Below are 27281 nucleotides of genomic sequence, written 5' to 3'. Positions count from 1 at the left end.
TTCATGTTTGCTGCAGGTGTCACAGAAAATGTTCCCATAGCCATTAGACTTCAGCGCTGCTGGTGACATGTTGGCATCTCTGATGGGAAGAGACTGAAGATGGGGGAAAGTGATGAAGAGGGACAGTGAGACAGACCACACAGGGACAAGACAGAATGAGGAAAAAAAAATGTTCGACTGGTCTGGCTACCAAATAAAATTAGTCACAATGGGAAATAACCGATAAAAGCATATAATGATTAGTGTACACCATGAACTGAAAAGAAAAATGGCGGCAGGCAGGTTCCGTTAATCACGCAATAATAGCGCTTGTTGTTGCTCCTGCTGCTCCTAAGCCATCACGAAGGGGAAGACCTTGTTGTGCTGATTATTCAGCAGCCACGCTGTTCTCCAAGTGGCAAGAGATGGAAAACAAGGAAATATAACTGAATGCTCTCAATTTCTTTCCTTCAACGATTTCATAACAGCACCAAAAATATTAAATGCACGAAGGAGAAAGTAGTCTGACAAAGAAAAATATTAAATTTCACATCTTTTGACATGGATGGTAAGCACAGTTTGTTCTGTCTTAGGACAACAGACCAGTACGATTAGCTTGAACATATATATGCTACTGCAGGCAGGTGGCCTTTTAAAGAGAAAAACATAGGAAAGACTTTCTCTCTGGGTGATTGTTCTATATGTACATATTCTGAGATCTTAGCATTTTTTATGCGTACAGTGATTTTGTCAAAAGTTGTTGAAGTCATAAATGCTTGTTTTTGCAGTAGATTGGATATGGCATGGAAGTGACTGCATATGTAAAGGAGTACCGCTTCATGTAGAAATATACTAAGACAAAGAAGAGCAGCATATTCTAACATTGAATAGCTCTAATCAGTCCACTGTTTTTTGTCATTCCATAAAATATCAAAAACTAAATGAACAGGATAGGCGTCCAGTTTTAGCCATACTGGGATCTAACATCACATGTCTCTTAAAAGAATGCCACCTTTTCATCAATATACAAGAAGTAGCCCATCTGTGGGGCTTGAGGCCAATGTTAATGCGGGGACAAACAACCGCCACGCCACCTTGCTAGGCAGGGAGCAGGACACCGAACTGGCAGATTAGACCACCTGGTCCCACCAGACTGTCAGCCTATTTATACTGTGTGATGTTCCCATGGTGGAAAAAGAAAAAGAAAATGAGTCACCATGATGACCTTCTGCCTTCTTATTCCCCTGCAAGGCTTTCCCAGAGGAGTGAACTAATGACAATGTCCTCCGCTCGTAGCAAATACTCCTTCAGCCAGAGAGAAACTGGGGTGTATGAGTTACACAAAGGAATTAGTGTTTCAACATGACACTGATTATATCTGTTCTGTAAGCAAATCAGGGCTGTGACTTTTTTAAGGATTTCTAAATGGATTTGATCAAACATGTAACTTCAGAGAGACGGTGACGACTTGACATAAGAAACAAATATTGTTCCGTTGACAATGACACTGTGGGCGTATATACGTGTAGACGTTGCACAGAACTGCAATAAAGCCTTTGATTAAGCTCATGTCACAATTTGACTTGTCATGCTGTCAAACATGTCAGACATCAAAAAACGCAAGAAGCCACTTTACAAGATACATCAGAAAAAAAAGAACATGCAGCAGATCTGGTTTAATGGCTTGTACGTAAGTGTGGGCATGACCCTGAAAAATTATTTATATTATATCTGCTCTGCAAAAGCTGGAAAATTCTAAAAGTGGCAAGTTACAGCTTTGCGGCAAAGCACACCGCAATTAAACCAGGTAACGAGTTGCTTAAACTCAAAACCTCCACAGAGCTCCTGCCGCCACTGACATTTTCCCATTAGTGGCACGGATGCATAATTTGGTGGCACCAATATTTCATATCAGAGAGCTTTTCACACAGTAATGAACATGTCACCATGTGAAATTAATGTGTCACTGTGTTTAACAGATCCAATAAAAGTAAAGAATTTGAAACACTCAGAAATTACATAACAGACCCATTATCACAGTTCATGCAACGCAGTGACAGTTTATTTTGCTGTTACTCAACTTTATACATGTCAAATGTCAGTCTAACTTCAATTAGTAGCACAATTTATTCGGAGCCACGTTGCACAGTTGTGACTGACAGATGTAACTGTGATGTTGTTCGAGATGAAAAACGCTATCAGTATATTACAAATGGAAGTAAACAAGGAGGAAATGCTGAACATCTTGCTGAAATTGGGCTGATCATCTTTGTGACAATAAAAATATACTAGTATTAACATAGTCAAACATGGACACTCTTGACCAAGAGTGAGAAAGACAGTAGTCAGAAACACCTGACCTAAGACTAAGGAACTGGATCCATAAGACAATCAATTAAAATGTGAAAGTATAACTGTGTCTTTTGTTCTGTTTTGATTTTATTTTTTACTCGACATTCACCAAATATTCTTACTTTGAGTATAAAAGCCTGAATAGTTTGACATTTTGCAAAATAAGTTTGCTTTCTTTGCCAAGGACCAGGCTATTCATGCTATTAAAACCTCTGTTTGTTTATATATATTGTAGACCATTCAGATGAAGCACCAATAGAAAGTCTTTAGTTCCAATTTAAATGCAGCTGAGTTGAGAGTTTTCTTGTAGTCTGATCCAAATATGAGCTGCATAAGAACTATGAGGGCAGTTTAGATTTAATTGTGGACAAAACAAGCAACCCAGTCTGTCACCAACATATCTAAGATAGGGTAAGTGGGGCAAGACCATTCAGCGTTTTATGCATAAAGAGCAATATTTGAAACGCAGATTGGTAAACAGGACAGGGATTTGCGAACTGGTGCGATATGCCCAGCTTTTCTGACTTCTTGCAGTAGTATTCTGGATCATTTGAAGCCGTTTCAACTAAAACAGTCCATTGCACTAGCCAATTCAGTTAGAGATAAAGGCAGAGACGCTGAGACCAAAATACACTTGTTTTGATTCCCTTGAAAATGGAAGCCCAGTTGTTAGAAGCTCAAGTCTTAACTTCTACAAAGAAGACCTTAAACAAATGTGTCATGTCATCATAGTAAACAGCTTCCCCATTCAAAATTATTAAATTTAATGAGGTACTGAGACATGAACTCTTCTTCTCAAGAAATTAGCTTTGATGTGTGCAATGAAATAGAAGAAAACAACAGCCGGCCAGTCTATCTCTTAAACATGAAGCTTCAGAGATGAGAGTTTGCACACGAGAGTTTGCACACTATATTTGTATTAGTTTGTTTAAATTCAAACAAAAATGTTAATGTATTTTGATAGTGGGTTTTGTGAGTGAGTTTGCTATTTGTGCTAGTAGTTGAGGTTTTCCTCTCATTTGCAGTATTTATACTAAGCTTCGGTAGCTTCTCCCAGCTGTAATTTCATATTTAATGGAGGTATGAGAGTGGTATCGATTTCACCAAAACTCGAAATATTCCTTTATCACAAGGTTACTGTTTGGAAAAACACCCCTCTGCATGTTTGAGATACATTTTATATTCTAGACAGAGTTTCTGTGAGTGACATTGCTCCCTCATTTACTGTCAAGGAAGCCGCTCCACACGCTCTCTTGATGAGATGAATAATCATAGATTCTGTATGTGCATTAATATATGTTCGTGTGGAAGAGAGTGCTCAAGTGTGTGTAGGTGCTTAAACAGCCCTTTCAGCCTACTAGATTTTAAATCCCGAGATTCTTTTTGAAAATACAAAGGGCTGGAGGCAGAGATGAGTACAAGATATTGTAATTAGCTACCACCATCACAAAACTGTTGCTGTGGAAAATGCCAGAGAAAAGACATTAAAGATTTCCATGATTTGTTCACTGAACCAAATGTTAACTGTTTCACTTTTTAGACTGTACGACTTTGCCCACTTACTTGTCATAGTTTGCAGTTTCAGCATATGAAAGTAGGCTGACACTGGGTAGGCAGCAGGCCCCGATGATGGTAAAAATAGCTTATCAATAGGAGCTGATCAAGATTCAATACATGTATTTTAAATAGGGACTCTGCACATGAAGACAGAAGTCTTGGTTTCAGAATGTTTACTGATGCTGAGAGCTGATTCACTGGTGTGAATTTCATTAACATGGCTTAAATGTTGCTCAAGCGACTGTCAGAGATTAGGCTGTCATTAGCCAATGTGAAAGAGTTGGGAGTATTCAGGCAATCACACCTGTTCGTCTCTCTGTAGGCAGAGAGGTGAAAGAGAGCTTAATACTGAGCCTGATGGAGCTAAGAGGAGCTAATTTACTGTCTCTGTGTGTGTCTGTGTCTCTGTGTGCGTGCGTGTGTGTGTGTGTGTGTGTGTGTGTGTGTGTGTGTGTGTGTGTGTGTGTGTGTGTGTGTGCGTGTGTGTGTGAGAAGCATCACATCTGCAGAATGTTGGTGAGGGAGACAGACTGAAAGATGGAGCAAAGGTGGAAGCTAATATTAGCTTGCTGCTATGAATGGCATGCTGGTTTGGAGGAAAAGATAACAATTTGGACCACAATCTTAAAAAACAGTCCTCTCCGACTGTCCATCTTTACTGTAAAAGATTCAGCCATGAACTACCTCCATATCTACTATATTCTTCAGTTTTGCTCTCCTTGTTAAAATCACTGAATGAGGTTAAAAGGGAAGGATATTAATAATTTTGTAAACGTCCCAACAGCTGAAAGCATTAAACTTGGAGCGGAGTGCTGAAACATTTTAGGGCTGCAATTTCATTCATTCATTCATTTTCTCTAACTGCTTGTCCTCTGGAGGGTCGCGGGGGGGCTGGAGTCTATCCCAGCTGTCATTGTGCAAGAGGCAGAGTACACCCTGGACAGGTCTGCAGTCTATCACAGGGCTAACACAGACAAACAGACAACCATTCACACTCACATGCAGACCTACAGCCAATTTAGAATCAACAATTAACCTAAGGCGCATATCTTTGGACGGTGGAAGGAAGCCGGAACATGGAGAGAACCCATGTAGACACAGGGAGAACATGCAAACTCCACACGGAAAAGCCCAGTCGGCCTGGATTTGAACCCAGAACCTTCTTGATGCTAACCACCACACTACTGTGCCAAAACATTAAAGTGCACAACAACTTACAATCAACTCAATCATTGTACTGCTATGCTTAAATCGAAATGATCATTCCCATTCCCTTTAAACTAGACTGGACCAATCTTCCTAACAAATCTCGCATATAGTTTTCAAGCATCTTGGAAAACTTGCCATAGTTCTTCTGTGAAGTTAGGATGTCGCTGGCCTCCTCTGCTAATCCTAGATCTGTTTAACACTGTGCACATCAGGCCTCTATGGGGCCATGCAATCAGATGACAGTGTCTTTAACTTCCCGTTCTTTAACTCCCGTTTATTTCTTTGTTGTCATGCTGCTGATTAAGACTGGGACTAATCAGACACCTCCTGGTTAGGTATTGTGTGATGGATAAGAATCAGACTGACAAGCCAACACTGGGATCTTTAGAGGAGTGCCAATAACATGGCTAAAACAGACATCAAACTTTTGCCCGGTTTTATAGATCTTAACTGTTTTTGTTATTAAAGGATTAAATAAAGCTCACCAACAAGTTCCAATGTGTGAAAATAACATTAAGAGAAATTAAATAAATAAATGACAAGAAATTGCTTTGTTGATGAAATGGAGGTGAAAACTTCTGGCCTGATTCTCCTACACTGACGTAACTTCTTGACAGACGCTTTAAAGAGGTCATAATGGAGTCGTTGACGTCTTTCATTTAAAAGTACGTGTTATTACCACATGTTGATTTTACGGCGGAGATTTTCAGCTACTACTTCTACTACCCACCTTTCATCCTATTCAATAGATTGAAGTGTGGACCCCATACGACAGGAAAGAGAAAATGTCAGTAGAGAAATGCACAAAGCACTTGACAGGGAATGGCACTATCTGTATGCTAAATTAGACATTGGGAGCTATTTGTCCGGGACTATAAATCTCCTGCACCGGTAACTGAATAACAGGTAATATCATCTCCATTTCAGTCTGACAGTAGTATCTCTGCTCTCAATGTCAAATAGCCGTTTTCAGTAATAACCAGTAAGAGGTTGACGAACATTCCTCTGCCAAGCATCTCCCGTCATGTGTGTGTGTGTGTGTGTGTGTGTGTGTGTGGTCAGGTTGCTGTGCGGCACTGAGCCAGCTGCTCTCAGCAAAAATCTAAGACAAGAGGATCAGTTTTTTTGAATATGATTCAGATGAAAGAGAACAGAAAAATCTCTTGTCACATTTCACAGCTGGCTTTGGTGGGTGTTTTTTCTTTCTTTTTTTTTTTTTTTTATGGAGAGCATGGCCAGAAATTCAAAAATATCTTGCAGTGAGAACAGGATTCTTGCGGTTAATGTAAAACTCTCAGTAAGCAGCAGGCTCTAATCCAGCCTTTCTCCTTGAAAGTTTTTCCCAAAAGTGGCAGTGACGGACATTCTTCTGTGCCCAGTTAAAAACAGGAGCTTTGACCTATTTGCTTCCACGTTGGGTATTAAACTGGGACATTATAGTGCCTACTGAGTATCGCATGGAGAAAATTAGAAAGAGGAACTAATCAGCATCTAGCTAATACTGGAGTTCAGGATCCCAATTTCTTTACATACGGCAGCGCGAATCATTCTAAAGTCGCAGTAAAGGCAGAATGAGTTCTGCTGGAGATAACAGAAATGTGTGGCTTAGCTGAAAACCTCTAAAAACCTTGTGTGTTTCCACCCAGACAGCATGGCTGACCCACAGGCCGAGAGAGAAAGAAAGTGGAGCTTAATCTACTGTTTGGTCAATATTTCACTCTGTGGGGACATACGGCAAAAACGCCAAATCAAAATGAAAGTCTGGGCCTGCGCATATGGCAGTGTTAGTCAGATATTTGTAGTGTGTACGAAGAATATAAATCTACTTTTAATTAATCACACATTATATAATTACGACATCCTGCAGGCCACAAGACACCGTTCATACTGCAGCCAAATGCAATTGTCACTCTTCATTTTGGCACCTAATTCTGGCAAGTTCCCACTCAGAACAATTATGAATGAGAGTAAGAGCTCATACTAATAAGTTCTGCTTGAAACAGGTAGCAGCAATCATTGTTGACTCTAGCTCCTCTGCAAATGAGCTTGATTGTGTGTTTTGGATGAGAACCGGAGTCGAAAATTGGCATTCGATGCAATGTCACTAACTGTGCAGTGTTGCCACAGTGTTTATTTTTCCTTCAGGTTGTTGTGCTTTCCCTTCTGGTGTGTTTGGTTGATCATTGTCAGATAATATTGTGTAATCTATTTATAATTTCTAGACTAAACTGTGTAACCATTATAATCTTTAGGAGCAGAATATAAGAGCACAAAAGAAAACACAACAAGCAGAAGATATTTTCATCTGCAGCACATGAAATACGTTCATATGAAAATACAATTCATATCGACTCAACTGCATGAATCACAACTGGACAACAAAATTGATGGACCGGGCCTGCTCAGTAGAACTTGTTGTCATGTTTATAAACTAGGTGTAATGGTGATATGCTTCCCAAATTAAAGGTTAAATAACTATTCCATGGACAGAAAAATACATTGCAGCATATTCAAATGAGCATGACTCTAATTTGGGCTTGGGCTGCAAATGCTGCACAGAACCTAGTTTGGGAAAACCACTTGACATGCAGCCCACATCCCCAGTAGTAAGTAGATCTTAGGCAAGGGGCAATTAGAGGAAATACTGCTGTTCTTATCTGCTGCTGAATCTGAAGGCAAATTCCAATAGTTATAGCTTGAGGGCAATGCAGCACCTGAGCCTAAAGGATAGCCGGGAACTATAGAGATCTGTGTACTACTCTCTAGTAAAAGACATTAGCACAATGAACCACTTCAAATCTTTAACAAAACGTTAAGTCATCAAAACATAAGAAAAAGACAGCTGTACCTGTAGGCAGTCTTGACAAACATCAATTTACAGGTGCTGGCATCACCCAGAATATCAGCAACTAAAATATTCCAGCCCAATGACACTAAAGAAAATTGGACAAACTGAAATAATTCGAACTGACTGTTCAATAAATACAAGATGAAAGTTGATAAAGATATAATTAAGGTTAAATGCATATCTCCACAAGTCTATTTTCTTGCGTATCGCGCTTAGAGAAGGGTAACCTCCAACAGCCAGCTTTTAAATCACACAAATCTCCTGCTGTTTATATGTTGTTAAATTTTTAATGGCACTGACTGATCAGGCTCTCGGTGTGACTGTGAGCTATCTGGTTTCAGTCTCGGCAGTGGGCAGGAGAAAATCAATAAAATAAATGAATCCATACATCAAAACACTGTTGACTTCTTCCTGCTGAGCCTACATGAGAACTATTTTTATCCAGTAAATTTCTGCTGTCAGTCAGCGTGGTGAAGAGTGTTTGCTCCTCAGAAGCTGCTGACAGACAGCTGGTTCTGAGGACAAAGGAGCACGTGGAGGTCAGAGTCGGTCGTAGACTGAATGGAAGGAACGCTTGAGTGGCCCTTACACAACACTCGTATCTCAATTTTAATGTGGAGCTGAAAGAAAACACACTTGCTGTGATTTGATGTCTAATAGAACATTTATGTGATGCTGGAATAAGCGGGAAAATTACTTCTGGGAAAATTCATGTAAATTCCCCTCCAAGAAAATGTGTTGTTTCCCTCATCTACTCAGAATGGTAGACATAAATAACCTTTATTCTAACATGGCAATTATTACAAGTTTGTCAGCTGCATCTGTCGCAGTTTTTTATGATCAGTAAACATACACCTATCAGCCACAACATTGAGCATCTTGTGACAGTGGCATTCATGTGGATGTTACTTTGACATGTACCACCCACCTAGACCAGACCAGGCACCCCCACCCCATAGGAATGACACTAGCAAAACATGAAGAACAGTACAAGGTGTTGACCTGGCCTCCAAATTCACTAGATCCCAAACTGATTAAGTATCTGTGGGATGATCCACAGAGGTCCCTCCGCTCAACCCATAGGACCCAAAGGCCCCCACTAACAAGATTCTGTTACCAGACACCACAGGACACCCTCAGAAGGTCCATGTCCATTCTCTGATGAGTCACAACTGTTTTGGAGGCACAAGGGAGACCTACACAATATTAGACAGGTGGTAATAATGTTAAGCCTGATCGGTGTGTGTTCAAAATCAAGAATTTGTCACGTCTACCTTGGTCTTTTCCCTTTCTCTCTTTGTTATTATGCAAAAACTGGAATCATCAAGTATAATCAAGTGCAAAAAAACACTTGTTAGATTGTTGCATACATATGGTTTTCACCTTCGGACTTAAAACAACATTGACACACCAAAGACAGACAAACGACCTTACTACCTTGAGAAACGAGACAATCCAAGGAGCTTGTAAATGCACCGTTAATCGGTTTTGAACAGCATGATTCTTGCATGTCATGGAGATCATACCTGTGATGCTGCAGCAGCCATAGAACTGCTTTTCTTGGGCGCCTGGCCGCTTCACTCTGGCCAAGAAGATACCAGGACTGTCGTCTTCATCTTGTAGCCTGGAAAGTACAACAAAAGAAAATTGAGCCCACACCGATAAAACTGGATGTGCATCTAAAATCATGGCTGTGAATGGACTTTGGAGCTACAGAACTAAATCTCTAACTACAAAGTTCATTTTGATGTAGTTTCAGATGCTAACATGAACCCTAAGGCATCTTTCATACTGAGCCTGTCACAGTGTACAATGTGAGGCCATCTTCTTTTCCACAATACAATATGAGGTCATCTGGCAAAGCACCTTGTCGGCCACTCAGATATGTACAAGCATACACATCAATGCAGACTATCTTGTAGCAAGGACCTTGTAGTATTGCACTACCTGGCTAGAATCAAGATAGAAAAGAAAGTTATTGTGTTAACTTTCCAAAGCTGTACAATCAGACCTCTGAGGAGTACAAGGCCATAAATTGCTGTCTTTGCATTTTATGCCTACACTCAGGGCTTGTTAGTTTGTCTTTCATCTTCTTTACCTGTGCCCTGTGGCAAAGTGCCCACACTTACACAACCCAATGCAATGTTTTTCCATGGTGCTATTGTCAGTGCAAAGCCATCGAATGCAGCAGTGAAAGCTGAAATGATGAGCAGACAATGTTTCTGCAATCCCTGAACATTTGAGTGAGGAAGAAAAAGTCAATGGCAGACTACAGAGAATCGTCTATAGATGAGCAAAAGAAGAATCTTACACCTCAGAAGAAACCCCACAACTGGGGATGCTTATCAATTACAGCCAAAGAATGAATAATGAGTGCATACAGTAACTCCACAGGCCACTAAAATATGCAGAGCTATTTACTGCAGTGTGAGAGCAAGAGAACAATGGCATAAGAAACTACTTAAGGCCAGACAGGAAGTGGATCATGTCAGGGGATTAAAAACAATGCTATGATCTGTTCGTCTCCCCCTTGCTGCACAATTATAGTGGCTACACCGCCTAAGAGAGAGGGCTTGAGTTGATGTACTGCACAACCACGTGAATCCAAAAGCCGTTTCTTCAATTGTAGATCAAAGTTCAAGTTCTTCTGTTGACCCAGGCCAATCTTCTCGAGTTACAGTTGGATCTTTGGGCTTTGCTGGTTTTTCTGAGAGAAACAAGACAGTTGGGTGTAATCTTATTTTATCACTTTAGCCTTGTATTGTGTTCATAAGTAATTTGTACTGCTACAGTAATTGGGATCTAGTGAATTTGGAGGCCAGGTTAAGACCTTGTGCTGTCATTCATGTTTTTTGAGTTGTTCCTAAACTGTTTTTGTGTGTGTGTGTTTGTGTCAGGCTGCATCCGGCTGGAGATGGTTGCTGCCATCAAGGAGTGTCATTGCTATGGGGTGGGGGTGTCTGGTCTGGTCTAGGTGGGTGCTACATGTCTAAGTAACATCCACATGAATGCCAGGTCCAAAAGTTTCCCAGCAGAACATTGTATTATAGATGGTCAGTGTTATTCACTTCTCCTGTCAGTGGTTTTAATGTTGTGGCTGAGCAGTGTAAAACAGACATGTGAGCGCAAGATTAATGTTAATGCGAAGGTGAATGTATGACTGAGTGTTTCTTGTGAAGTTAAGGATGTACTCATGATCAGAACCATGACTACTTTTACACACTTCCTTCCTATACTACAAAAAAGACGACGACACACTAAAAGCTCAACGCTTTCTCTCCAGCTCCACTGACCAGAGACATAAAATGATGACTCTGCCCCTAACCAAATCTCCAACTACACCCATGTCCACCCACACCCTCTTCAACATCCGACTCAGACTAGCAAGAAACCATTAACAGTAATGAGAATCGATGGGGGTGTTAAAAGTATTGGCAGGCCAGCTCAGGAGCTGCTCGCTCTGCCATCTTTATTAGTCTGGAAAAAGAGTGTCGGGTCTCTAGCCTGCCAGCCCTAAATAGGAGTGCATTGATCAGAAGGTCAGGCCAGGCTGAATCCAGCCCTTTAATTGTCTGCGTCACTCCTCATTCTCATTCCAACAGCTGTCAGTCCTCTCCCAGGTAAACAAAGGCTGGCACTGCACATGGCATTTCACGCTCGGCAGAGGTTAAGGTTTGGATAGAGTGCAGCCCGACAGGGAGAAGGAATTTAAAGTGAAATCCGCTGTCATAGTCATCTTAATCAGCTGAGAGCAGGAGGGAACACCGCACATTCCCAGCTTCTCTGACTAATACCTTCTCAAAGGCCATATCATAAAAACAAAAATGCACACCAAGTATGTCTAACTAAACATGGTCTTAACAGCTGAGGAAATCAACAAAGAAAAATTAAGATATAAGATATAGGAGTTTTGGGCAGCTAAGAGAACAAAAAAGGTGGCAATATCGAACACAAGCACCAAGTCAGCGCAAGTAGTTGAATGTAATTAGGTCTGATTACCTTGGTAAAAGAGGAGTATGGACTTGTCAACCCCTCCCTACAAACCTCATGAATGCACACACAGGCAAACATTAATTAAAAAAACACATACGCAGACAATTGCTGAGTCATACAGTCCGTTTCAGAAATATAATAAAATATATATCTATATTGTATGATCTTCTTTCACAGGAAAATGAAAATTAACTCACTGTGTTACCTGCCCCCCCAAAAATAAAACATTTTCAAAGTTGGCTTCATCTGTATGTATGATTTTCTGCTCTGGAGAAGGAAAGCCAGTCAAATCCTTTTGCACATTAATCCAGATGTCTGGCTGCTTCAGACACACAGCTCTGTCAAAACTGCATCCTGGCTTTAGTGCTGGAGTCATTTCAGATGTCTTGGCGGCTAATCAGGCACTATCTTTCATCAAAAAAAGTTGCAGTATCGGGGCCAAACCTGTCTTTACAAAATATACCGGGGTAAGATTGCATTTCAGCTGTACAGTGATTCGAAGCTTTAATGTTTGGATTCTGCCTGGCTGGCTTCCTGCTACAGACATTTTGTTGGATGTAGCAAAGGTAAATACATAGGTTTGTTTCAAATGTTACATTCCATAAATCCCACAAATAAAAGTTCAGATAAAACCAGAAAAGTAAGACAGAGAGATTTATACAAATCCAAGAGAACAGGGAAGGGCAAGGACATCTTCAAAAAAATCTAATTCCAGTTCCCATTAAGCTTGAAATATGTAGATGTCATTCATACAGGGCATGATATCAAGGGTAAAGTATGCAGTGGTGCTGTGACCACTTTTTTTGTCATAATCAAAGTCCTCACAGCTCATCACTGCATCTGAAGATTTAGTTCAATCACTAGGATTATAACCCGTCATCAGTGCTCCCTGATTAAAAGGGTCGCTTCGATCTTTATGAAAAATACGGCATTTGTGATTAAGCAATTGCCCTGCCCAAAAGGCGTTAAGCAGTAAGGTCATCCTCAGATGACCAGGTAAAACGCAGCTCACATTGTTTTTCAGCTCGTAACTTTGGAAAGTCGTGCATGTCTGAAATCTGTTGCCTATGATCAACACAACACCATTTCCTGTGCTGGATTAACCTGAATGTACGTCCACCGCCTCTCCACTCATCAGTGTCATCGCAGCTTTCAGACTTACTCGGGTATGAAATGAATTTACTTCACACCTTTTGTAGACTTCACATAAGATCAGTATCCATTGTGATCTGATGAGGAGATTTGGCCTAAAGCACACAGCCTAAATGTCTCACTACAGGGAATGATTATTGTAGTGAGATAGGAATACCAAAGTCAACAGCTACTCAGTCTGCCTGAGGAAAAAATAGACTGTATACAGCAGGTCAGTGTTTAGAACCAATGCCAGTGAAAGTCATTTATCGTGTGCATGTACTGCATGGTCATTGTTTCCATTTAACTCTCTACGTTATACACCTGCACAGTCCAACTGTGTTCCCCAAGCGGTCCAACAGCAGTTTATCGCTGAGTCCACTGCTCTATTTTTCTAGCCTCCAGGGAAGCTTAGAGCAAATGCTCCCATACTGTCATTTAAGCTAGTTTATTTTTGTCGCAAAAAGGTAGGTGATGTTTTGACTCACAAAATAGATTTATTTTTAACAGCAATTTGAGTGAAGTGGAACACAAGGTAACACAAGACCTCTACGAGGGAGGTGACTATAATTAAGTTAGTATGCCAACTGAGTGTCTGCATCTGCATATTTCCCTCGTTTCTACCTCTGCAAAGCACATAAAGAAGAAATGACAGTATAGACATTTGAGTGATGCTTTAGCTCAAAAACAAACAAAAATAAATGGTCTGTCTTGTAACTAATGAGTCACGAATTAGTCAGTTCTGTTACTCAGAGATTTAGACGTGGAAGCAGATTTATTTTTTTTTCTCCTGAAAAGTTAACAGACTGGTTAGAAAAATGCCATTATTTTGAATTTAGCTACAAAATTCCAAGTGCCCCTGTCTGTCTCTCTGTGTTAGCCCTGTGATAGACTGGTGACCTGTCCAGGGTGTACCCCGCCTCTCACCCGATGACAGCTGGGATAGGCTCCAGCGCCCCTGCGACCTTTCACAGGTCAAGCAGTTACAGAAGATGAATGAATGAATTCCAACTGCCCTCTAACATCTTCTGTTGGCTGAAACCTGCATTTGATTTTTGCAGTCGCTCTTGCCGCACCAAACACCATTCCTCTTTCCGGCTTATATTATCCAAAACATTTATGAGGGATGTAGAACACTGTTTTTAAACGTATTAAAACAAGTTGCATTGCTACATTTTCTTGTCTAAAGTTCATTTCTAAAACCGTATTATGCAGCTCTGTTAAATAGGAATGTTTCAATATACAGTAGTTAAATGCAACTAACGTCATTAAAAGGTCCCGTCATCATGGTTAACAATCAGTGAGATATGATCTTATTTATTATGTGTCATCAACAGTGGATGACAGTGGACATATTGTCAAATTCAGTCCATTGTTTTATCTTTGAAACATATTCAGCAGACACAGTAGTTTTCTAATACAAAGAATTCCTCTCAAATAATGATTCACAGGCATTATTTTTTTTACAAACAATTTTGACTTTTCAATTTCCTTGAGTTTCGAAAGCACAGTATGCACGAGTATATTGACTCACTGAGATGGCACCCACTGCCTTTTCTTACCCAGCTCCCGAACTCCCTTGAGGGTCAATAAAACATCTCATAATGAGAAATGTCACCTTTCCTCACCCGAACTGGGACAAAAACAACTTGCTTCAGAACATGGGAAATGTTCTCAACGTGGTGCCATCCACTGAGCTAAGTTTAGTAAGATGACCTCAGGCACCAAAAACTAGTCACACAGATTTAGCAGATGAAATCAAATTAATGCTGGGCCAGTTTTACACAGGATGCTACAAAACCACAGTCCTGACTCCTGACATTAATAAGGATAAGAGCAGTCATGAACAGACTGGCATGAACAGCAATGATGGGAGTGCTCATCCTAATGCAGTAATTAAAGTGAATATCTTGTAGATTTTCACTGAATTGAACTCATTGATGATTAACCCAATTATCTACTGGTGAATGCCTGTAAAAAAAAAAAAAAAAGTAAAAGTAGTTTGTCATCCATCACTTTGTAGCTGACAGTTGGTTGCTAGTGGATGTTCCAGGCTCTGGTTGCCCTCTTGTATATTTTACATCCTAAATATTTCAAAGTGAAACACGTGGAATACAAAAATATTGCTAGCTTGTGGACTGAGCTAGCTCTTCTTGCCATCACCACTCTCTACTCGAAAAGGAAATACTGTCAACAACGCAGCCTCTCCATCTGGGTTCACCCAACACTCCAAGCTCGCCATTAGTTGTTACCTGCCCACTTTTCTCACCTGTCATATTAACATTTAGCCGAATTTCATTAACATTACATGGTGTCTTGTCACCATATCGCTGCTAATTGCCTCCAGTGTGTACGCTCCTTTAATGGTACATGTCTGGCAGACAAAGCAGGTGGAGCCACTCACTGACGAAGTTCACGCAGGCAACAGTGTTTGGATCTCTGAGGAACAGGGCTCAACAAGACACCTACAGTTATTACGTATTCTCTTAGCTCGTAAGACTGAACTAAACTAAGATCTTAAAGACTAAAGTTCGCCATCGTAACAGCATTATAAACAGTTTCATTTTTGTCATTGTTCAGTTTTTCAAGGTTTTAGAAGACTGTTCAGGTAAGTTTCATGTCTACTGATGGCAAATGCTTTTTTAAAATGCACTAATGAGCAATGTACTATCAACAGAGTTAGTCCTGACCCAAAATATTTTTCTCAATGCCGACATTAAAATACTATAAACACTAAAAAATGCTGCAACTTTGCGTATTCCATTAATAAGCCAAGTAATGTCTTGATTAAATAAGTCAGATCTTTGGCCTATATAATTTATACAAATAGTGAAAAATGTCCACCACAGCTTACAAGAGCCTAAGGGTACAGCATCCACAAACATTCTGTTTAATAAGACAAATAAATAAGATGAATAACACTCATTAAAAGTATTACACAACTATCAAAATAGAAAATAACTGTTCTAACAGTTGACAAATTGATCAAACTGGACTGGCTGTTCTGACTCTTAAAACAATGTATACAAGATGTTTTGTACAGTGTAGTTGAAGACAGGAGAGTTCTGTCTAGAACTGCTGCAGCAGGTTTTCTGACAGCCTCTCTTAAAGTCTGAACAAAACATTAACATTCCGCTGCAGTTTTTAGAATAGCACAGCTGAGGTGTACTTTCAAAATGTCTGGTTAGTTTATGATTGACATGAGCTATAAAACACAACATTGTTGTACATTTGATCAAATTGCCTTAAGGCATCTAAACTTGTATACTTCATTAATATTCCTAAACAAGCTTGCAGCTACTCGAACGCTGCACACCCATAATAAAGGATATGACACACACTTTATATGTGGGCTGTGAAAACGGAGGGGCTGCCCACCACTCACAGCGAGTAATAAACATACTGACCAAAAGGCTGTTATGGTAGCGCATTTTAATAAAGTGAATTAAGACTACAGACATATTTCTCATTGTGTTCGCAGAGAAAGATGGAACATGTAGGAACATGCCACATATATCATCAACAACTCCTCTGCTTTGCCTTTAGGGGCATGATCACAAATGTGCACTGTCCATCACAATATAAATGAGATAGTGACTGGCAAATATAAACATCCACACATACATTTATTGCACGCAGTGGCACTGTATGTCTGGAATACAGGTTCATACAACCTCATTTTTAACTTGCATCTTAAGTATTTAACTGAATATCCAATACATTTACAAATCTATACCTGTTTCTGAAAAGAACAAGCCCTAAATCTCAAAACAGCTTCATTAAATGAACTGATTTCCATGCCCCTGTGTGTTCTACCTAAACTGCACAAAGCACCATTTTTTAAATCTCTTTTGAAAGTACAAGATCATATTATGAAGGGGCGAGCTTAATCCCTAAGTGGAAAACTAACCTAAATTTGTATGCAAGACTGGCTTTCAAATTCAAATGTAAGGTTACAGCATTTTAAGGCTTCCTTCTGTACCAAGCAGCCAGGGTCACCTTACTGAACATCCAACTTTAACTGGCCCAACAGATCTGGAATGTAGTGCAGACAAATCCCCTTTTGGTTCAATGTTAAAGAAGTTTACTTTAATCCCATTTTAAGAAATGGAAGCAAAAAGGACTTTCTAACAAATATTCAGAACGCAATTCATGATGTAAGTTTTTCTTAGACAAAAATCCCTTCCCATTTAAATTTCAAAAGACAGACTGCTTAAGCACTAAAGAGAACAAAATGAAGTTGAGTCCTGGGCCGTTGTCTTAGATTTGTAAGAGACGCTATTTTGAGACGCTCTTGATGAAGCCAAAAGGAATAATCATCAGTCACACATGATGGGCCTACTTTTATTAAGTAAAGGATAATCAAGGATATAATAATACTATTATGGTTAAAAGGCCTATGAGTAAGCACTATAAACACATAAATCACGTAAAAAGTTATTCACTTTACACAGCTTTTGGCCCTGTACAAATTGGAGAATAATGCTTTTGCTGGCACATGATAGCCGCTGAAAAGCTGCTCTTTACCACTGGAGACAGAACGTTAACATTTCCAGATCTCGATTTAAGATTTTGCTGAAGTAAATTTTTAAGCAAAAATAGCATTAAATGTGATAAACCACATCTGTTTCTACGCTTATAAGCCAAAATTGTAAATTGATCAACAGTACGGATGGGTGATTCTCAGTGGTGATTCAAAAGACAAATTCTACGGCTACTTGAGCTCCTTTTGCTGTTTTTACAGCCTGGCATCATCCTCTCACAATAACTGTATTGGAATGATTATCTCAAACCACTACCCCGACTCTGTAGCATTATAAAATGTAACAAGAGACCTCCACCCCTGTTGCACATGGAGAATCCCCTCGGCTTTCACGGCTTTGGTGTCCACATACGTCTCTGTCCTGTGACTTCAATAAGTCAAGCACAAACCCATAAGCAGAGCAGTAGATCAGGTAACACTGGGATGGGTGCAGTTCTTATTTGTGCAAAGCAAGGTCATGGATGTTGGATCAATCAGACAGATTAATGAAGCACAACCTGCTGACATGACGAATATTGACACCCCTATTACATCTTGGTCACGCAGTCCTCAAGCCTGCTTAAATAAATCAGGACCAAGTAGAAGGAGGCAGGTAAACTTCTGAACCTAATCCATCACATGATGAGCAGAATACAAGATGAGCTTGAAAATAATGTGAAAATGTGGCAGTCTCTTGAAACATTAAGTCACAAAAAGTCGCTGAATTAGACCTCATTTTGCCAGCAGTGGCTCCAATCAATTTAATCTGTGCTCAGAGGTTTCTGTTTTTAATTTCTTGGGAGATAAAAGGCTTAAGATGACCTATTTATAAGAAACTCAAGCTAAGAACTAAGTTTTAAACTGTTCTATACTGTTCTACTGATTACTGTTTTTTGATAAATCATTTAGACAAAACAAATTAGCAAAATAATTACAGTAATTAGTTGATTATTAAATTAGCCAATCAATAGAAAATTGCAACTATTTTATTTTTGCAACAACTGATCGATAGTTTCAGTGCAGAAACATTGTAGAATACATCCTGTATGTCACTACGCCGCGGTGTTGGTATGCCAGCAGCACAGAAAGAACAGGAAGGTCTTGGCCCAGGTAGTCAAAACAGCACAGAGGGGGGATAGTGGGAACTGTCCTCCCCGATCTGGACCCTGTGTGTCCTAGTCGTCTACACAAGAGAGAAGAGATAGGAAAGGGCCAACCTACCCAGACCAAAGTCTGTTTGTCCTCTTTCCAACCGGGAAAATATACACGACCACCAGAACACAAACTCACAGACTGAGGAACAGTGTCTTCCCCAGAACTGTAGCCTCCAACACAACACCCCTCACACACATCTTATAATAAGCTGCTGTGAAATAAACACCTCTCTGCAATAACTTGGACTTTGTGCAATAACCGTATATCTGTGCAATATCTTCTGTATTGTCGGGCTGAAGCTTGAACAAATCAAATCTGCTTTATTTGCCATGTATATTTGTTCCAAGTGAGCCCACTTGGACCAGTGGGCAGCTATGTAAGGAGCCCCCAGAGCAGTTTGGGGGTATTTAGGTGCTTGTTGGGGGCAACTCAGCCATGGACATAGAGGGGATTGAGCCAGTGATCTCACACGGACACCCAATGTAGGGCTCAAACCCACGACCCTGGGACTGTGTTTATACTTCCCCAACTGGTCTTCATGGAGCCAAGACCTGATGTCTACACCGGTGAAAGCATGTATACCTGTGGGCTGGTGCATCAGCATTGGTCTGTAATTACCCCACAAAAAAACTGCCAGTCTCTCAAATGGAAAATTATTCTTTCAGTTTGTTACGGCATTCAATTTGTGCCAAACTACTTCATAACCGAAACAGTTAATGGAGAACTCAATTAATTGATAATGAAAATAATTAGTAATTGCAACCCCTACGGAAAATGTTAAATAAAATTACTGATCGACATTTAGTATAGCTGGCAATTCATATTCTGTCGATTTATAAATCAATTCATCAGCTAATCATTTCAGCATACAGGGACATGTTCGTGAGATTAAACCTATTATTTCAAGCATGAATGCAAGCACGACATACGCCTGCACATTCCCAAAAGAAATACATAAAATTATAACCCATGTGGTACCACGTCTTTGCGGCAGATAAAAACCCATGCCACCTTTACCTGAATAAGCCGGTTTGCTTAAAAAGCTTAAAGCACCTCCAACATCATATCTCCTGCCCACATTCCGGTAGTATTTCTGACAACAGGCCCAGAACAAATGGCATCCTCCATTTTTAATCAATAGGCGGATTAACCTTTTCTATCAGCGGTGTGCTCTCGTGGAGTCGAGATTTAGGATTATACCTGTGAAGACATTCTTTAGCTCATTATTAGACTTAGATCTTCAGACCTGCATGACACCCCACGTATCACTGGCATTAGGTTACCGTTAATGACTCAGTAATCCTTCAAATCTCTCCAGCAAAATACACCTCATCACAAGCCTTACTGGATATGATGTATTTGTAGAGGCGTCTACAGTAATGATCCTGCGTATTTATGCAACAGCTGGTATTTTGGTATTCTGAACATTTAGATAAATACCACAACAATGATATTGTTGCTATTATTTCCCACACAGCACTCATAAAACTGTCTTCCTACACAGAGAGAGTGAACTCATATACACCTGCACAGAGCAACAATTTAACCGGAAAGTGTTTTCTCTAAATGATTTAACACATGACCCCTGCGCTGAAACATTAACTGACTAATGAATTAGATGATGAACTTAGTCTGATAATAAGTTAATTGCTTAAATTAAATTACAAACATCGCACCTAAGGCACAGCAGTTATGATCCAGTGTTTTTTGCAGTAAACATCAAAAGAAAACACATGGAAAAATATAACTGATACTACACTGATGATCAGTAGGTAATCTGAAGATATCACCATGGGCCTCAAGGAACTTGATGGCCATTTCTAAGTATTTTATTTTTTTTTTTTAAATCTCTTTATTCAATAACCATGCTATGACAAAGAACTAAATGAAGTGTATTTACTGCACTTGACCTGTAACCACATGATGCTTGCTCATCAGTGGTCCATATCAGAACTATTTGCAGCCACAAGCCTTATCCAAGTAAAATGAAGTCCTCTTGAGTTCCACAAAAGGTGCAAGATGCCAGCCTTAATTAAGCCTCAACCAAGCAACGTGTGACCCACACTCTCCATGCTTCGCCCAGATTAAAGCCAAGCCGGTCAGGCGTTTATAACTTTAAATCATTTGAAAATAGATTAGAAAAAATATTTTTCAAAACTCCACTCCCTTAGGGAGTTATGTTTATCCGCTCTGGCAGGTGCAGTAAACTGTTGTCTGTGCGCCACAGACCTTCCTGCACTCGGCTATAAGTAACTATAGCTTACTACCATCCATTTAAACTCAACAGACCATCCGTCAAGGATAAACCAGCACTGTAACGGATTCACATATCCCGGTGAAATACAAAAAATAACGGGGAAACTACCTCTGCGGATGCTCCCAAGATGTTAAGAAATGCTAAGCTGTCGCGCTGCTGCTCAGTTAAACCAAAGTAAACATAAGTAGTCAGGATAACGAACTGTAAAGTCCGCTAACTTACAGTCCCGTAGACAAATGTTATCTTGACATAATTTGTAGTCACACAACACTTTATATGATCCATCGCTGAGTAGGTTTCAAAACACGTGCTATTGTAAACTGCAGCGACTCTACAGCGACAGAAGCTAACACTAACTACCGTTGACGGAAGTTAGCGCCGGTGAAGTGACAGCTGAAAGCAAAGAGGAAGTATAAAAGTACCTGGCCGAGGTGCTTATCATCTGGTCGCGCTCCGTGTGCTGCTGAAACGCTTCCCATAAACCCACTTAGAAGTTTCTTTACGCAACTCTGTGTTACGGAGTGGGTAACCAGGAAAGCCTCTGGTTAGCAACGAGAACTGTCAAACAATGGCGCAGCCAAGTACGGCAAGCCGGAGGTCTACTTGCGCTTTGCGTTTACGTTCGGCTGGTTTCGTTTTGGTGGTGCGCTCATTACCTTTCAAAATAAGTGCAAATAATAGAGTTTAAACCAAACGCCTAAAACGCCGTGTAATCATAATAATTAAACAGCGATATGAAATAGTTTTCAGGATCATCTGCTGAGAATTCAAAAGTTTAATTACAGTGTTTTGTTTATCGAGATTTTGTTTGCAGAACAAATTACACAGCTGAGTCTTGGATAGTTTTGTATTAAATATACAGATTCAGTGTTTATTACAACAAATTTTAAATCCGTAACAGATCGCTTTGTTAGATGTTCTTGTTTTCATTGCAAATATTCATTGTAAAAATGCACCATTGATTCAAGGCAATTTTGTAATTAGTATTTACATTTTTAGGTCAGTCAAGTTCTCAGAACCTCCAATTTATAATCTGAAGGACTCAGTTATTGTCCTCATCTCATTTCACATTAATGGGATGGATTTCTTTTAATCAGACAAAAATGTAAAATCCTAACCTCCTAAAGTTGGCAGTTCACATCTTTCTTTTTAGTTTTTAACAAAGACGGATTTCTATCCATCTGCTGCATTCATCGGAAGCCTTTGTTCTCTTCTACAGCTGTCAGTATTCTATTGCGGTTATTTAATGGACTGACTTCAAACTTTAGTTCAAATTAATACAAGACTATTATGTAGATAAGTTTGATGACATTTAAAGTTGCATGAGTTGTCCTCCCACATGAAGTTATTAAATGAAATTTCAAAAGGAAATTTATGTGTAGCCAGCGCCGTCTTACGATGACTGCACCAAACTATACACAAAGTATTTAAATGTAATAACTATGCAGGCATAGCTTTGCATAAGCAACAGTCTAATAATGTTATATAACATATAACAATGTGCAGTAAATGCCAGATAGGATTTTACCTGAGTAGTGTTTAGAATTTTATGTGGTATGTATTGGTGCTGTCACTGAATCTGCAGGCTTAGGGAGGCAAAAAATCCCGCCAACACGCAAAACCCCAAACCCGATATAAACAGGCTCGACGCATGACAGTGTGTATGATGTACTGTACACCACAGATTACAGTGAATTATGTCCCTTGACTATTTCCATCACCAACTAATGATGACAACTTTCATCTCTAAGCTGCTGTGGATGGAAAAGCAGGACACTAAACATCCTGTTTGTCACGTATTTACATTGAGTCCTCGCTTTTTATTGTGTCCACGTGGCACCTAGACATGGGATTTGTGAGACTTAGTTTGTCTTCATTCGTTTCTCCATTGGGGTGATTGGGCAACATGCTGCCAGTGACTGTCACTGCTGTAGGCTGTAAGCACTATCAGGTATCATGGAATACTGCCGGTGTGTCAAGTTGGGAAGAATTCAATATGGCTGCAAATCGCCTACATCTACTCACAGACTCTCCGGTTTACCCTAATATGCTTTAATTATATGTAACCTGCTTTTTGAAATGTTTGTGGTAGCGAGTTAGCTAGACATTCCTCACAAACGCTGTTCTTTGACCCACTGAATAACTGACCGTAAGCACCATGCAATCTTGCCACCAACGCATCCTGAATGTCTTAATCTAATCACAAGAAAGCCGAAAAACAATGGATACGCCATTTTAAAGCTTCAACAATAGGTCTCTCCTTATTAAGTAAGTTATTTCATTCTGTGTGTAATTTCACTTTGCTCTCAGTTGTACTCGCCTCCTTCTCTGTGGCTTATTGTTACTGTTCTGGTGGCTAAGCTCTTTCAGAGATGCCGGGACATGAACAAAGCCAGTGATATCTAGTGAATTCTCATTACAAGGGGATTATCATATGTGCCAACATGCATTTCACTCCCACATCATTAAGTGTTTTGGACCATTTACAGCCAATTACTCAACTGCTAATACTTTTTTTTTTCTTTTTTTTGCCCCCAGGCTCATTATGATATTTGACATGTTTTGCCAACTTAGAATGAATTCATCTTGCTTGGTTTGATTGCACTACCTTGTAATCACTATTTCTTCCAAGCCGTTGTCTGTTTGTTCAGTGTGACAAGACACAGATAGTTATTTCTGCTCTCTATGTCACATATGGGCCATTTAAAAGGGATAAGCCGGTGCAGTGTAAATACTGATCTGGGAGACTTATTAATGCGTAATGATCCATTAATATACTCGAATAAGCCATAATCTGAGTTACCATGTCCCTCCCAGCTGGAGGGATGTACCATTACCTTGTTCACAGCAGGCTGCTTCAATGAGACGCCCACTGCACTGCCTCAGCTGCACAACACAAGCCTGGAGTTCTAATGCAGATATATTGACCATTACACATACAGTTGGCCCCTCCCCCAACACACACAAATTCTGACCCAGCCAAAGGTGTTCTCTACACTGTTACATGCCTCTTCAAAATACAGAGAGCTTGAACTTTGTTTGATATTTTAACCTATGTCATTTGCAACTTTGTCATTTTGTTTGTGGGACAAATTAAAGGATTATCTTGTCGCCTAAATTGGATAGTTTGCAAGTACAGACTTTACCACACAATAATTCACTTTTCTTTATTGCTTTCAGGTTATGACTGAAATTAAGAAACTGTAAAACACCCCTTGTACAATCTGCATTTTCAATTAAAACCCAACCATCAGGAATTTCCAGTATTACAGCAAGTTCAGGATCTTAACATATTCACAGTAATTCCTGGTGCCCAGAACTGCACCCTTAACGCAAAACAGTGACTACTAATGTACTGTATATGAGCACAAACTAGATATGTCTTCCACTTGTACTGATTGTAAACAGTAATGTGTATTTTTATGGACTGCTTCATTATGGCCATTAAGGGGTTGGTTTTAGATATTAACTTCGGAAATTAGCTTTGGAAATTAGCCACATTGGACTCTGCTTCTGCAAATGAATGGTTTTCTGTACTTGTGCCTCACAAAATAAATAAATGTGTACTTAGTTTGTTTCAGGGTGGGTAATAAATAGCTGCACCCACGTTAGCTTTTGGCAGCAGGTCCTAATAGTGGCTTTGTTGCAGCTTAAGCTGTTGAAGTGGGAGTAAAAAGTAATGGATGGCTGAGGATCTCTGAAGCCACTGGTTTGGTGAATAAATACCACATGTCATGCAAGGGTCACACAGGAAACTAAAGACTATATGGGCCAGTTTGGAAGATTGGTTGTTAGTCAGCTTACCCAGTCTTTGTCTCACCTTTCTGTTTTAGCCACAACATTAAAACCACTGAAAGGAGAAGTGAATAACTTTGACCATTTTGTGACAATACAATGATCTGCTGGGAAACTTTTTGGACCTGACATTTATGTGGATGTTACTTAGACATGTACCACCCACCTAGACCAGACCAGACACCACCACCCCATAGCAATGACACTCCTTGATGGCAGCAGCCATCCCCAGCAGGATGTAGCCTGACACAGACACACACACACAAACAGTTTAGGAACAACTCAGAAAACATGAAGAACAGCACAAGGTGTTGACCTGGCCTCCAAATTCACTAGATCCCAAACTGATCAAGTATCTGTGGGATGATCCACAGAGGCCCCTCCCCTCAACCCATAGGACCCAAAGGCCCCCACTAACAACATTCTGTTGCCAGACACCACAGGACACCCTCGGAAGGACCATGTCCATTCTCTGATGAGTCACAACTGTTTTGTAGGCACAAGGGAGACCTACACAATATTAGGAAGGTGGTCATAATGTTATGCCTGATTGGTGTACATAACATGAGCTTATATCCTTCCTTTATCCAAACTTGGATTGTTGGTGGCTAATGTAAATCTCTCTGTAAACAAATTCATACGCAAATTTTTATTCTCTGAGAAAAGGAAAGCAAGGGGTGAAAAAAAAATCTGTTTACCTAAACTGGATATTTTAAGGAATGTGAATTGGTTTAATGATGGACAGCCAGCTTTCAAACATTCATTCAGAGAGATTATTCTGTCATGCTACAGGGCTTTGATGGTAAAACATCCCAGCAGAAACGTGAAAAAAGGAGATTACCTTTCCGTAATATAAGTTGCTGTTAACCAAAGAAAACATGCCGTTTCTCATCAACAGTGTATGTGAGCACATTCAATATCAGCCCTCCTGCAGGCCTCCAATCTCCTTCCAAGCTGCTGTCCACCGTCCCTCCGCTAGTCTCTTCAGCTTTTCTCATTAGATTTCCCACTCTTATGCATTCCAAGTATTTTTGAAGTGCATAGTGTGTGGAATGATGCAATGCATTCAAGTGTCAAACCTGCCCAAATCTCATCATGTCCAGGGTGAGTCACATAGAAAAAGTTTGGTAGCCTAGCAACAGCCAATAAAAGTCGGCTTTGATTGGGGATTTGCGTCACAACACGAGAGTCAACAGGGAAGCCTCTTTATGAACTGATGAGATGGTGTTTACAAGAAATCAGAGATCGTTTCTCTCATTCAAACCAGCTTCTGAGATAATGGGTTTTCTCGTCTTGAATGATAACTGAAGTCTGAGTTATATCCCACCATGAAAAAAGTTAGGATTTTTGCATGAGCGTAGGCTAAATGGGCCCAATCAGATATCTGAGCTGGATTAAACCATCTGTCTGTCTTTCGCACTGGAGGGTTCATGGATCGATTTCCTCATATGTCACTGCAACTGATTGTGCCTTGATTGCCAGCGTTCAGCAAGAGAATGATTTCATGGCATATGTGAGCCCTCTTTGGATTCATCACACTCTCCAGTCTTCTCTGCTGCAACATTATTTCAGCCCAGTGGGAGCTGAATTCTTATTTTGCCCCTTTAGTTTTTAGTCTCCATGTGTGTCGTGTTTACACTTGCAGCGTGACACCTAATTTATGATGAAACGGTAACTTTTACAAGGAAAAGCCATAAAGAATCTTGTGCCAGCAATGCCTCTGGGACAGAAATAGAAAGAAAACCTACTTTGTATTACAGTCAGTTCAAGCCCTGAATTGTGTGCAGTTTTCTTCCTTCAGGATGAGTCAAGAGATTCACTGTAGTATAAAATTAAACTTGTCATGTCAGTTCTCAAAGTGTCAATGCAAGAGAAAGGTGTCTCATGATAGTTGAACAAAAGTCCCAAGGGTGACGGTGTATGCCCAAATTAAATTCTGTTGTTAGGTATGTACGAGAAGTAACAACTCGAAAATGAAAAAGTTTAAATCAAGCTCACTTTTACAAAGCAGCAAATGAGCAACCATTAAAAAGTTTGACTTGCCAATTAAATCTTTTCCACCTCCCGTCCCTCCGGTATTCTCTGGTAGAAAGCCATCACGGACCAGCTGGGCTGGTAAACATGTGCTTTGTGGATTTCACACTGAAATAAATTTCAGCTTTTTAAAGTTATTTCTCACTGACTGCTGCAGCTTTCAGGATAAAGTGAGTGCATATGATATCGTTTTGAAGCTTCCTAATTTATACTTTCCATAAATACAGACGGATTTTAGTTGCTTTCATTTACAGCACACATAATATTAGGTGGAGCTGCAGCAATTTCTGTATATGCTGATTCACAACAGATCCTCAACTCTCATTTACATATGATTCATGCCGTCACGCTGACCATACGTTTCTTAAGCCTGACTTTAAGTTATAACAGTGAGACGTCTATATTTCAAAAGAATAGGAGTACAAGTCAATACAGTCATGTCTTCAATA

The 27281-nt window shown here is 40.0% G+C and overlaps 1 protein-coding gene across 5 annotated transcripts in view; it reads right to left on the bottom strand.

Moving 5' to 3' along the window:
* enox2 (ecto-NOX disulfide-thiol exchanger 2) overlaps positions 1-22124 on the bottom strand; it is a 175031-nt gene extending 152907 nt beyond the window's left edge. For all 5 annotated transcript variants that reach the window (XR_014699180.1, XM_084549315.1, XM_084549317.1 and 2 more), the window contains exons 1-2: positions 21426-22124; positions 9472-9569 (exon numbers count right to left, since the gene is read on the bottom strand). Coding sequence is in view for 2 of the 5 variants with exons in the window: in XM_084549313.1 (XP_084405439.1) it covers positions 9472-9569; positions 21426-21445 (118 nt within the window). In the remaining 3 variants the exon portion in view is untranslated. The remainder of the gene's footprint in view (positions 1-9471; positions 9570-21425) is intronic.
* Between the last annotated feature and the right edge of the window lie 5157 nt (positions 22125-27281).

Source organism: Chelon labrosus (genome assembly GCF_963514085.1).
Source record: "Chelon labrosus genome assembly, chromosome: 8".
Lineage (NCBI taxonomy): Eukaryota > Metazoa > Chordata > Actinopteri > Mugiliformes > Mugilidae > Chelon > Chelon labrosus.
This window is presented reverse-complemented; position numbering and strand designations above follow the sequence as displayed.